At 39.3% G+C, this 14662-nt stretch overlaps 1 protein-coding gene across 6 annotated transcripts in view; it reads left to right on the top strand.

Moving 5' to 3' along the window:
• LOC127639523 (ephrin type-B receptor 3-like) overlaps positions 1–14662 on the top strand; it is a 76019-nt gene that overhangs the window by 43161 nt on the left and 18196 nt on the right. For all 6 annotated transcript variants that reach the window (XM_052121572.1, XM_052121570.1, XM_052121568.1 and 3 more), the window contains exons 2-8: positions 871–935; positions 4455–5127; positions 9058–9213; positions 9783–10118; positions 13329–13453; positions 13824–13986; positions 14147–14255. In XM_052121572.1, coding sequence (XP_051977532.1) covers positions 871–935; positions 4455–5127; positions 9058–9213; positions 9783–10118; positions 13329–13453; positions 13824–13986; positions 14147–14255 — 1627 coding nt within the window. The remainder of the gene's footprint in view (positions 1–870; positions 936–4454; positions 5128–9057; positions 9214–9782; positions 10119–13328; positions 13454–13823; positions 13987–14146; positions 14256–14662) is intronic.

Raw genomic sequence — 14662 nt, 5'->3', positions numbered from 1 at the left:
AATTATATGTATTTTTTTTTAAATGGATTTTCATAGTTTAATATTGAATGTGTGTGTCTGGGACAAGGCTAAAACAGTCAAATGTGTATGTAAAAGACATCTGAAAAGTACCAAAAAAATAAATGATGAAGGCCTGGTAAAACTGTTCCCAGTCAGTTTTAATGTGATCTTCATATATATATATATATATATATATATATATATATATATATATATATATATATAAAGAAAATTAATGTAAAATATTTTTGTTCTAAAAAAATCACCCCCTGGGTCATGAAATTGCCCAAAGTTGAAGAAACACCTGTGCATGTATGGGCTTATGAAAACAAAACAGACAGTCAGAGCATATTGGGTATTGAGGAAAGTGTGAAGCTCTGCCTTTGTCAGTTTTATGGTGTCATTGAAGAACTCCTTTGCTCAGTTATATCCACTTGAGTTTACAGCTGCTAGCTTAAGGGTTTGAGTCTGTGGATGTTGTGTGTGTGTATGTGTGTACGTTTAGGATGGGGAGCTGCTTTGTCTTTCAAAAACACTTAGCTATTCTTTCCCACCCAGCAAATACACGGCTAATTAAATCTAATTAGAGAAGTGCTGTCATAAATCTTTGACAATGCCTTCTGGATCATCCACAAAGCTGTTTTCACTTTCCACCATCTTTTCACTGTTGATTAGCATGATGGTGTTTCTCTGTCCCTGCACCCGTGAATGTACCACGATACATTAGTAATGATTAACTATATGGACAGTAACAGTTATGTGTTCGTTGGCTCCTCCTGCACAATATGAAATCAAGTCTTTTCAAGTGTTTTTTTTTTTTAAATAGAAAGTGTTCCTCAAATATAATGGCTCTTTGTTGTTTGTCTGCAGAAACAATGATGGACACCAAATGGGCCACAACTGAACTTGCATGGACTTCACATCCTGAAACTGGGGTGAGTCACTATTTCCGTGATTGATTTTGGTTTACCTGATCCCATTATATAAAATGTACATGTATAAACCTAATTTATATATATATATATATATATATATATATATATTTAAATGAAAAGTATAATTGAAAATGCATTTTGAAATTATATATATAAATTTTTTATTGTTCATACCCATAAATGTCTTAAATCGTAGATCTTAACATTAATCAGAATCATAAGTGGCGATTACAGTTACAGTCTTGTTCAAAAATACTGTGTCTAACATAGAAAGTACTGAGTTTAATCAGATAAAACCCAGATCAGATTACATCTTAACTGTGTTATACACTCATTCTTTAAAATTAAAACTTGTGCCCACAAGCTTCTGGATCAGAAAACAGAATCCTCTGTGCATCTTTGCCATTAATATCCGTCTTTGGGGCACTGCTCTTCCTGATATCCTGAATATTAGGGTTTTGCATGTGCCCCCTTCCTGCCCCACTGACACACCATTTCAAGATGTTGCAAATTGTTCTCCTCCCCAAAAACTTTACTTCCGAGCGACTTAGCACGAAAGCCCCAGTAACACAAATCATTCTTTCATGTCCATATATTATTCTTGTAAATTTCCCTCCCCGACACCATTAAAGCCCTAAAACTCCCACCAGGACAATGGGTCACATCACACCCACTTTACGCCCCAACAGATGTCTCATTTCAGAACATACATTGCTCAGTTCTTCCCCTTCTGCTCTCTGTCAGGCACACATGTATACATTTCACCCGCAACACCCCACTGTATTTTAGGGCAGACAGGGGAAATGTGGCACCAGTGCTGCACTTCTGTAAATTTCACAGTGTTCTGGCAGATTTATTTTCAATCTGAAACAGAATCACTCACTATACTGGGGTGAATCTCTCAAAAACATGTCCAGGTCTCATTTCACCTCATATATATACAGTATATACACCGATCAGCCAGAACATTAAAACCACCTGCCTAATATTGTGTAGGTCCCTCTTGTGCTGCCAAAACAGCGCCAACCCTATATATCCTGAGATTATATTCTTCTCATCACAGTTGTACAGAGTGGTTATCTGAGTTACTGTAGACTTTGCCAGTTTGAACCAGTCTGGCCATTCTCTGTTGACCTCTCTCATCAACAAGACATTTCCATCCACAGAACTGCCGCTCACTGGATGTTTTTGGTTTTTGGCACCATTCGGAGTAAATTCTAGAGACTGTTGTGTGTGAAAATACCAGAAATACTCAAACCAGCCCATCTGACACCAACAATAATCCATGTGATTATCTAATCGTGTGGCAGCAGTGCAGTGCATAAAAATCATGTATATGCGGGTCAGGAGCTTCAGTTAATGTCACATCAACCATCAGAATGGGTAAAATGCGGTCTCAGTGATTTGGAGCGTGGCATGATTGTTGATGAGGGTTGGCACAGTTTTGGCTGCACGAGGGGCACCTACACAATATTAGGCAGGTGGTTTTAATGTTGTGGCTGATCGATGTGTATGTATATATATATATATATATATATGTGAGGTAAAATGAGACCTCGACATGTTTTTGAATGATTCTGTTCAACGGTCATTTGTTACTTTGTCTTACACAGAATTGAAAGGGATGTCGGACCCCAAAAAAATACAAATAAATTGGAACTGTGCCCAGATAATAATAAATTCAGCAAAAGTTGGATTAAATCCCAGTCTGACTCAGCATTTCTTTTGTTCTTTCTTATTTAAACTCCATTAGTCGTTAGGCAGGTACCTGCAAACAACCAAAGCAATAAACATAGAAACACAGACTCTACATTAAGACCACAAAGGAAAAATATAAGTGTAATTTCTGGATAAAACTAAGCAATTGACATCAAAAATACTGTTCATATAAATATATAAAGCAACAATAACCATCATCCCATGCCATCATCTTTGTCTATGTGTGTGTGTGTGTGTGTGTGTGTGTGTGTGTGTGTGTGTGTGTGTGTGTGTGTGTGTGTGTGTGTGTGTGTGTGTGTGTGTGTGTGTGTGTGTGTTGGGTGGGCATTAATCCTGGAAAGAGAAAGTATAATTTCAAATACTTGTGATTTGTAATACCCAGAGGAGTCAAAGTGCGAGCCACTTCCTCTTCCCCCATCTGCACTCTCTCAGCAATTTATTCCACTGAACTAAATGGCCATTTACACCTCATTCTTTCTCCTGTCCCATTGACCTGCTGCTGAAAATTGATCCCCGCACCCCTGGCTCAGCGAGGCCGTGATGAAGCAAAGATTTCTGGACGCCTCAGTCTGCCTCAGGTCTCCGGGGCTTATCTGGATGAATGGCCTGTCCACACCACATCCATATCACTGTGTTAATTAAAGACTTTACCTCTACACAAACACTGCGCCGCTCTGATCAACAGATCTCTGGATGCTGTGCTAGTTTTCCTTTCCTTTTCGACTCTTGCTCGTTCTTTACATTTTCAGTTCAGTTGGCGTTCACACCAAACCCATGAAATTTAAATAAAATGTTTAAATCGTGAAATCAGTCCAAACTTAATTCAAAACGCTGATTTAACTATTTGCTTACTTGCTATCACTAGCAATCAAAAGTGATTGTTGAATTCCTAATGTTGCATTTTTGTCCTCTTCTGGGACAACAGTTTAAAAATATTGATGCACTTGAGATATTAGTCCAATGAAATAATAAGAATAAGAATGCCCCTCCCTCAAAGCAATGCAGCTTTGAGGACCCCAACGCCACACAAAAAAAATCTTCTTCAAAATGTATTCTTTATAAAATGATGTTTCAATAACTATTAGAAAATATTTTCTCTCTATTCTGCTTGCCAAAAGGCACAATTCCGGCAGACTATTGCATAGCATATTGCTCTGCATGAATACAATGTAATCATGATGGTGTTATTGAATGGTAATTGATTGTGAAGTGATGCCGAGGGTGCTCCACACTCGAGGTATGAGGTAAACATCCACTCGTTGTTATTGTTGATGGAGTTCTGACACTCCACAGTAATTGTGATGAATTTGCAGAGGTGAGTGCGGATGAAAGACCAGCATGTGTACAATGTGTAATTGAAAAGGCACAATCCAAAAGCACAAAATGTCATTTTCCCTCGCTTTTATCCACCCCATTCACTCTTTTTATCACCTTGCGCTTTCCTCCATATAGTTTCTTGAGCTTTTTTCTTGCCGCGCGTGAAGCTGTAGCTAAGAGCGATTTATTGCCTGTCGTAGCTTTGTAGTGCAACACCTCAGAACTTGACTTCCAAAGCTCTAGATAACATCAGATTGAGAATGCTTTCATTTGTAAGACTGACAATAAAACTTATGGTACTGTACTGTAGATAAAACCCTTTTATTGCTATTGTTCTGTTGAAGAAACCTTGAATGCAGCATATTAAATGCTAGCTCACCCTGTAGACTTAAAGTCTCAAGGTGACCTTGTTTTACTTTTTTACAACAATGATTAATAGTTTTATCTTTTTCCTACTGTTTGTCTCTTTCACCTTTTGCTCAGTGGGAGGAAGTTAGTGGATATGACGATGCCATGAATCCCATCCGAACGTACCAAGTCTGCAACGTTCGTGAGCTTAACCAGAACAACTGGCTTCGTAGCGACTTCATCCCTCGCAAGGACGTTCTCCGTGTGTATGTGGAGATGAAATTTACTGTACGGGATTGCAACAGCATTCCCAACATTCCAGGATCTTGTAAAGAGACCTTCAACCTTTTCTACTACGAATCGGACTCAGATTCAGCAACAGCCACGAGTCCATTTTGGATGGAGAACCCTTATGTCAAAGTTGACACCATTGCTCCAGATGAGAGCTTCTCAATGTTGGAGTCCGGTCGCGTCAACACCAAGATTCGCAGCTTTGGTCCACTTTCCAAGGCTGGCTTCTACCTGGCCTTCCAAGACTTGGGCGCCTGCATGTCTTTGATCTCCGTGCGAGTTTTCTACAAGAAGTGTTCTACATCTATTGCCAATTTTGCGGTTTTCCCTGAGACGGCAACAGGTGCGGAGGCCACGTCACTAGTCATTGCCCCTGGCACTTGTGTGGTTAATGCTCTGGAAGTGTCGGTTCCTCTCAAGCTCTACTGCAATGGAGATGGAGAATGGATGGTTCCTGTAGGTTCCTGCACTTGTATGGCAGGGTTTGAGCCTGCACTTAAGGAATCGCAATGTCAAGGTGAGTGCTGATTGAGGCTGGGGAATATATCAACTACTGTATTTATGATATACTCACAATTATTTTGTTACTGATGACAAAAATCAATGGAAAAACATGCTTTGATTACTTTTAAATAGATTTTATTTTACAGTATAATATATTATTTTTGTTCTTTCATTAACATTTTTGATCATCATCTTTTTGTGGCAACAATGGAAAACAAATATTCTTTTTAAGTAATTTCAGAGTAAATACATCCATATTGAGATACATATTGAATATCGTCAAAAAGCTGAAAAAAAATAAGATAATATTTTAAGCTGTTTCACCCATCCCAAGTGCTGATATATGTGTTTTGGGTGTTTTTTTCTCACTTTGCAGTTTATTCTTATCTTGCAGTATCATATTAAGCCACATGGACAAATCATCCTATTTTTTATTGAGGGTGTTTGGCCTAACAGCGAATTTGGTTATTCGACCTCAATTTAAGCAGAGCAAAGCAATGAATAAGTAAAAGACTCCGTATGTCTGTCGGTGTGGAACAGTTTTTGCTGAGAGAAAGGAGGGGTCTTGATGAAAAACATATCAGGTTTAGACGGAGGTGAATTAAGCCGGCGTGTAACATAGCCGTGGTGAAAGTGAGCAGAGCAGACAGCGGGAGGTCAAGGGTCAAATGGAGAGCTGGGAGTGAGAGGAGACCAGGAATCGATTTGCGGATCAAGGGCAAGGGCTGCAGTGAAACATTAATGAAGCGTATGAGATGGAGAGAGAAAAGTAACCCTGACAGTCAAGGCACAGGAGGTTAAAGGTCACAGACAGACAGTAGGCTCCAACACATTATAAGAACCACAAAGTTGGAGATACAGAGCAGTGACCCTGTGGAGTAAAGAACTAAATTGAACAGTGAGGAATATGTGTACAGAGAAAAGAGGATTATTAGCGGGGCTTGATAAGGCAATAATACGTTGGCCGTGAAGTGCAAAGCGAAATAACAAATCTAAAAACACAACAACAAATAATCAAAACCAAAAAACAAGTTAGAAAACACAACAGCAATTCAGAAGATTTTAGGTACACGGTGTGTAAGGGACCGTCTAGAAATTCCTCAAACTGCACTAAAACCCCATTCAGTTGACTTGAATATACAAACATGACAAACACTGTTATTAAAAAAGCATTTTGACATTCTGACGGTTGCAGTAGACTGCCAGCGTGATGGCTCACTTTCTACATTTGATGCCAGCATGACCAATTATGAGGTCAGTGTTTTTTTTTTATACAAAAAAATAGAATACTGTATCATTATAATTGCATATACTTGGAAAATCTATCCATTGGCAGCAACCGGAACCTTTATATATATATATATATATATATATTTGTTTTTTAACAATACTTTTTTTTAAGTTAGATCATGCAAGTTGAATGAACGCTTGGTCACCACTAACGTTTTAGCACAGTTTGTGGACTTTAAGATGGTCCCTTATGCACTAGATGGACCATGAGACCATAGATGAACATCGTGCCTAAAACTAACTTTTCCCGCTCACTGTTTTTACTCTCTGTGTTATGAAGTTTCCCGTTACTGTTTTCACTCCAAATGATTAGTTTTTCGGTCAGTTACCTTTTGGCATGGATTTTGATATAATCAGTGAGTGAACAAATCCTGAAGAAAGGACTAGGTCTCATTCACATAAGCTATGGTACCTGCCCATTCCGTTTCAGAATTAGGGGTGGGCTCTTTTAACTTCGGCCAGTAAGCACCAAAAAACACAACTGGCAACACCATAGCAACAAAACTAAAACTAAAACCTATAAATACACCTTTGGAGAAAAATTGGGCAGTCCTAGCAAATCTGCTCTGTGACGTACAGTTAAAAACTCATTCGTTTAAGTGTGGCGGCTCAAGGTCAGAGCACTGCTGGCTGAGCCCTGTTAAAACATTCTCTATTCAAGTTGACCGAAAACTAAAGGAGGGATGAATCTCTGTCACCCCCTCCCCTCTCTTATGCGCCTTCATCTGAAGGCCACTGGTCTCATTAATACCCTGCTGGAGCACTGTTTGGACATTCACATGAATATTAATTGTCGCGATCTTTTTTTTTTCTCCATATTTTTCCTCTCCGTTTTTGCCCTCACTTCCAATTTCAGCACAAATTCTAATCACTCCTTTAAGCCCTATGTTCTCCTCTCAATGAGAGAGAGAGAGAGAGAGAGAGAGAGCGAGAGAGATAGTTTGGACAATAGAGTGTGAGCAAAAGAAAGAGTGCAAAAGTGAGAGAAATCATGAAAAAAAGCTTGCAGGATTTGCATTTCTTTGCCTGCTTTCACCTCTCTGCTCTCTTGCTCTGTTAGGAGTGCTGCTAGAGGAAAGATGATGATGAAAGCAAAGGGCTGACTTCTTACCTTCTTGGAAGTGATTAATCAGCACATTCAACCCTTCAAATAACAGCCTGACTTTTTTTAAAAGGGGAATTTCGAGCAGTCTTTCATGGGGGCTAGATGGACTCAATTTGTCTATCTAAGATTTGTTTGATTTATGTACATCTGAAATCGGAGGGAAAACTCTAAGGACTCATTCATCTCCAAGGCGATGTGTTATGTGCGATAAGCTCGCATTCACAAGGCCTACACTCTTTCATCTTTATCTCTACGTGAATCATTTCCTAAGTTCCTTCTTCACTACCTGTACCTTTGGACACCTTTGATAAATGGTTGAACAAACAACCCCCGTTTAGCTAAGTTAACACAGTTTCCGTGCACTAATGGAACGCTATGTCAATATTGCACGTTCTGAGAAAGGGAACTAGGAAGTTTACCTCAGCTTAGAAACCAGATGTTCATACATGTTAATCAAAAACATTGCAGAGGTTCTTTATTTGCTGTTTCCAACCCTTTAAGTTTACTGATAAAGTTGGAAACCTGCTGTTATATTCCTTCCTTGCTGGAATTTAACATAAAACTGGCTCCTCGATCACTGAACGAGACATTTAAAGTGACCTACAGAGCAGAAAGATCCTAGCGTCGTTGTGCACCTTGTAGAGCACATCCACATTTATCAAAAAGTGCACTAAAATGTGTACACAAGCTCTGTAAATGGTCTCAGTGCTCCACAAGGCCAAAGACCAGTGAATGATGCTGTAATCTTTGTATTCATAAGATAACGGCTCACACTTTCTCTTGTTCCCCTCAATAAGCTTTGTTTAACTTTGAGAGATATTTCTTCTGGTGCAACATCAACATGTCCTCTGTTTGAGTATCGATTGAAGGAGTTCATTATAAAGAGTGCTGGTGTTTGGAGCTAACAGCCGTCTGTTTGTTATTAATGTTGACGGTTAGCATATGCACAGTGGGTTTATGTTAGGCTAGGGTACTTTGTTGGATGTTGTCTAGTCATAAGGGGGTTATTTAGGGAAATATATGGAAAGCATTAGCAAATTAACGTTGCCAAACAAATACATAAGAAGGAACCTGTACGCCTTCGTACTTTATGATGCCAAGATTGTAAAAGTCAATATGGGAAAAATAGACCACATATTGCGGGCAAGAGAAAAACGAAAAAACAAACAAACAAAGAGAGTCAGTTAAAGAAGCACTCAGTATCCTCTTGGACTTACAGTGACACCTAGTGGTGTGGATGCAGCATCATTTAAAATCAATAGCGTTCAGTTACAGATCCCAATGTAGAAATTCACTATTCACAATCAGCCATGATTAATTTAATCCAAGAGTGAAAGTGTCCAATAACAAGACAATTACTGAGATTAAGAGAGTATTATTCAGATGGTCATGTGATTCTAAAATGGCTGCTGTCATATGGGCTGCCATTTTCATGCATAAAGGTAGTAAAGCTAAAGCTAAAGCTAATGAATCTATTACTGTTTTCACCGCTAACTGTGAAAGTGGTGTTTTCAATGCATTTTTAAAAACAACAAGCTTTTTTTTTAGCTTGCAGCCCAGGCACCTTCAAGTCAAAACAAGGTGAAGGTTTGTGCACCCCATGTCCGCCTAACAGTCGGACGAGTTCTGGAGCTGCCAGCATCTGCTCCTGCAGGAATGGGTACTATCGGGCGGACAACGATTCTCCCGACTCAGGATGCACAAGTGAGTGATTAACTCGACTCAGCCCTGAATGACTTCATCCAGATACAAGCAGTGCTATTTCTTTTGTAATTTCATCTGAAAACAAAACACAAAAAAACTAATTTATGTATCCAAATACCATTGGATCAATTCCGAAATTATCTATTGTATGTCTTCAAACCAAATTCTTAGTCACTGGTCCGTCAGTCTGGAGAATGATTGTTTTTTAATAATTTTCTTCCTGCTTCATATTAGCTTCTCTCTAGCTGTGTTTGCTCAAAACCGTGTGAGCAGTCTGAGCAAATGCATCCAAAAAATGCTTTCCCCAAGCAGCACCGATGCTATTTCACTGCTCAAGCTGGTCTAGTTTGATGGTTTTAGATGGATTTAGTTCATGTGTCAGCTGATCAGGCAAGGAGACATACTGGTAAACCAGCTAGACCTGCTGAAAGGCTGTGAAACCATCAAAACCAGCAAACTATCTTAGTCTACTTTAATCTGTTCTTTTCACCAGGTTTTTATTATCTAAATTATTTGCATGTGTACTTGTATATTCAGAAGATAACAAAAACATAATACATTTTTTGCAGCCGTGCCCTCAGCTCCTCGCAACGTGATCTCCAGCGTAAACGAGACATCATTGTTACTTGAGTGGAGTGAACCACGTGACCAAGGTGGCAGAGATGACATTTTCTACAATGTCATCTGTAAAAAGTGTCTGCCAGAGCGTGGAACCTGCACAAGGTGTGATGACAATGTGGACATCTCTCCACGCCACCTCGGCCTGACCGAGAGACATGTGACCGTCAGGAACCTTCAAGCTCACACTCAGTACAGCTTTGAGATCCAGGCCGTCAACGGAGTCTCCAACAAGAGTCCCTACGCACCCCATTTTGCATCTGTTAACATCACCACCAACCAGGCTGGTCAGTTTAATGGGTTTTGTTTAAAACATTTTATCTTAAATACTTGCTTGTCACCAACGAATGTTGTGTTTTGGATGCTGGTATGCTTGTGTCCCCACAAGGCTTCTTAACTAACTTAACCAGTTCAATTATTATTATTTATTATTTATTTTTGATAAACCAGCTTTAGATATGAAGGCTAAATTGCTTGATCAGCTTCACCAGCAAAGGTGATGTTGGTTTCATAACTGGCTTATTAAGAACAGCATGGTAATTCAGGTCTGATAGTGTCTAAACCAGGCTTCTTGACTAACTTAACCACTAAGACCTCCTAGGTCAACCAGTCTCACAAAAAAAGGCAATGCTGGTTGACCAGCTTCAACAGCTAAGGATATGCAGGTCAACCAGCTAGACCAGTACCAAAACAGCACTATCCAACATAAACCAGCCAAGACAAGCATGGAAATTCAGAACTGCTGTTGTTTTGACCAGGTTTCTTGACCAGCTTAACCAGCATGATTCTCATTGTCAACCAGCTATACGAAAAAGGCCATACTGATTAACTAGCTTCACCAACTAAAGTGATGCTAGTCTGTCAGCTAGACCATCACCAAACAACACTAACCAGTATAATCCAGTCTAAACCAACATGGAAATTCATACTGGTCTATTCAGCAGGTATATGTGTCCTCCAAAAGTGTTGAGAACCTAAGTGAATTTAGGACAAGGGTCTTCACATTCTCACTGGCTTGAAATAGCATAGTATAATGGGTTCAATTATGACACTTCCAACCCACAATACTCAACCCACAGAGCTCAGCCTACAGAACACATATAAGCCAAAGAACTGTGCTACGATACTCAATAGCTATGGTAGAGTGTGCTGGCTTTGTGAGATGTGGATATGCATTAACATTTGTAGAAAGCTGGTTTCTTATTGTGTGATCCATTTTTTTATTTAACACTGGACTTCTTAGGATCACTGCATATGTTTAACAATATCTTTAGTACTCTATACTTGCACCCAGATCCCAGAAAGTCTCATATTTGCTATCTGGCATTGTCCACTGGCATTGTAATATGACTCAGGCTGCAGTTTAGCCGGGTCAAGCCCAGGGTGACATGCACGCCTACATAGCAGGCCACAAACTTGCAATTAGATTAACTGGTGATTTTCCCAGAGCTACGCTTGAATATTCATCCCTTTTAAGACAAAAAATAAATATGGGCCTTTAAGTTTATGGGGCGTCATGGTAACTTCCACTGTCTCCTCAGAAAGAGGCCCCCTTAATCCCGGCCCGAGTGTAAGCTGGCAGGCTGGCCAGGGAGTATTGACTTCAGGGTGAGCTTTTCTGAACAAGGCCTGAGTTTGGAGGTTGATGGTTGTTTGGTTGGGGGGCGGGTTGCAGGGGTAGAGGGGAAGGATCAAAGAACCGGACCTGGGGATTAAAACACTCAGAATGTGTGAGCAAGGAAGAGAGGGAGACAAGAAAGTATAAAGTGAAATGCTGAGAGGTACTGCAGGCCAGTAGAGACGTGATAAAATCAGAAACCGGAGATGCTAGCATCACATCTGAAGACAAATGGGGACAGTGTAGATTGTGTGAAGTAGGTGCTAAAATAGTTTAGGTGCACAGAACAACATGATGAAAACAAATAAATTAGTGAATTTAATTCAAATATGCCCAGGTCACCATTAACCAAAAAATGAATAAATATAATACATATATATTTATATATACCACCTGCCCCCTCGTTGCACCAAAACAGTGCCAAACCGCATCTCAGAATAACATTCTAAGATTATATTCTTCTCACCACAATTGTGCAGAGCAGTACTGTTACTGTATAATATAATAATAAAGTTATACTGTACAACTGAGTTACCGTAGACTTTGTCAGTTCGAACCAGTCCGACCATTCTATGTGGATCTCTCTCATCAACAAGACATTTCCATCCTCAGGACTGCCGCTCACTGGATGTTTTTTTTGTTTTTGGCACCATTCTGAGTAAACTCTAGAGACTGTTGTGTGTGAAAATCCCAGAAATACTCAAACCAACAATCATGCCACAGTCCAAATCATTAAGGTCACATTTTATCACCATTCTGATGGTTGATGTGAACATTAACTGAAGCTCCTGACCCGCATCTGCATGATTTAATGCACTGCACTGCTGCCACATGATTGGCTGATTAGATAATCGCATGGATGATTGTTGCGATTGTTGCGACATGCATTGTGCCAGATGGGCTGGTTTGAGTATTTCTGGGATTTACACACAAAACAGTCTCTAGAATTCACTCAGAATGATGCCAAAATAAAAAAAATATATAATTATTAAATCCAGGGAAACTTCTAATTTTGCACATTAAAAAATTAAGAGACCACTGCAAAATTGCTTAAAGACAATGGAGCCAATTTCTGGACCATTAGGACTTTTTGCATGATGATATTATTTTCTTGAAAATTAAGCACATTACTTTTTTAATTTTTTATTATATTTTTATTACCGTAATACATCTGAACATCTCACATTTCAGTTCTTCTTTTGTTTATTCCCAATTTACATTCCCAGTTAAATATTCTTAATTGTCTTCTTATATGACATCATTTTTACACTGTATTTTTGTTCTGTATTATAGTAAAAATGCTGTATTTTCCAAATTAAATGAGAATAAACTATGGCATTAAATACATTCTGTATATTATTGAACAAATTAGACAGTGCAACAAATACAACCATCATGTTCAAATACTTACAATTTCAATAAAATATCAGTTGTTTCTCATGTTACAGTAATGAGATTAGTTAATTCTTTTATTTATTTACTTTATTTATGGTAATGAGAAAATGGTGAGGAAATGTGCTTCATTGTCATAGTGCATGTTGTGTCCATGTGGGTGTGTGTAGCTATAAACATATTTGCTGTTTGTGTGGTAAGAGGTGTGGACTGGATCTGCCAGATAGTAAGCCTTCCTGTCTGTCTGTCTGTCACGGCAATATTCACAAGAATAAAACAGAATGCTTCAAACAGAACCCAATATCAAAAGTGCCCTAAACTATGAGCAACTTCCATTTTATGCATGCAAGCATGCTTCAAAGCCGGTTGTTGGTAATCCTGAACCAAAGAAGTCTTTCAATGTGCAAAAATAAATAAATAATAATAAAAAATAAAATAGAAATGCAGCTTTTATTATAACATGACTTTTCTCATTTTCTTTATATAGCTCCTTCCGCAGTTCCTACTGTCCACCTGATGGGGGCGTCAGCAAACACCATGAGTCTCTCCTGGCTTCCCCCTGAAAAACCAAATGGCATCATCTTGGATTACGAGATTAAATACCATGAGAAGGTGAGAGCCAGTGTAAATCAATGAAGCAAAGGACATTCAATCACAATTCCTCCACTGTCATCCTCCGCTCTATACATAATCTTTCATCCTGACAACAGTGTCAGCCCGTCCTCTCTCTCTCTCGTACCCTAACACCCTCCTCCCTCACTCCTTCCTCAATTCATCCACTTCTTTTGAGCGCAGATAACGCGAGGCAGCCAGTGCTTGGCAGGGATGGAGGCAAGAGGATTTGCATAGGGGAGAAGAAAGGGTCGAGCATATCTGCTGCATGTTTGATGTGTTGTACTGACAGATTAAACTGGAGCTGCAACACACTCGTGTTTGGATGCTGGCTGGTTTTATATGGCTTGTTTTATCACTGTTCCTCTAGGACCAGGGAGAAGCTATTGCCCACACCATGACAGCCCAGCGTAGCTCTGCACGCATTGAGGGTTTAAAAGCTGGCACGTCATATGTGGTGCAGGTTCGAGCCCGAACGGTTGCAGGGTATGGCCGCTACAGCAGCCCTGCTGACCTTAGCACCAACCACCAGGGTATGTAAAATACCCTATATTTAAATTTGACCACATTACAGTGTCTTTTCAAAACATGTCAAGCATCCATGCAAGATGTTATAACAAGATCTGAGCAATTATTTTCCCTTATCCTGAATGTGTCTTATGGTATCTATATGGATTTTTTACATGCACACAGCCGACTCAGACAAGAGTCTACAGGAGCAGCTGCCTCTCATTGTGGGCTCCCTCACGGCTGGGCTGGTCTTCATCATTGTTGTTGTTGTCATTGCCATAGTCTGCCTCAGGTACAGAGTTCAACTTTTAATTGACCTACTTAAGTAATGTTTTTTTTCTTTTCCAAATGGATTTCACCTAATGCAGAGGGAATACGCCAAAATATATCTATGAAACAGCACTATTACTTATAGAGTTACAACAAATACTATTTTGACACTATAACCTCTCTTAAAAATGAATAAATGACTTTGCTTTAAATTGCCATTTATTTTCAAGTTTGGTTAGAGCTAGCTAGTGAAATCTAGCATCGTGCATTTTTAATTGTAACTTAAGTGTACAAAATGTAAGTAAGCTTTCTTTCCCCTAGATTTAGCCTTTGTATTTGAGAACCCATAGAACAAAAAAATGGATGCTGTGTCAGGCATATTTAAGCAGATTCATTCTGGGCTTTCATTCATGTAAATTGTAGCCACTA

This window comes from Xyrauchen texanus, chromosome 48 (assembly GCF_025860055.1).
Source record: "Xyrauchen texanus isolate HMW12.3.18 chromosome 48, RBS_HiC_50CHRs, whole genome shotgun sequence".
NCBI lineage: Eukaryota > Metazoa > Chordata > Actinopteri > Cypriniformes > Catostomidae > Xyrauchen > Xyrauchen texanus.
Note: the sequence above shows the minus strand (reverse complement) of the source record. Positions and strands in the feature narration are given on the sequence as shown.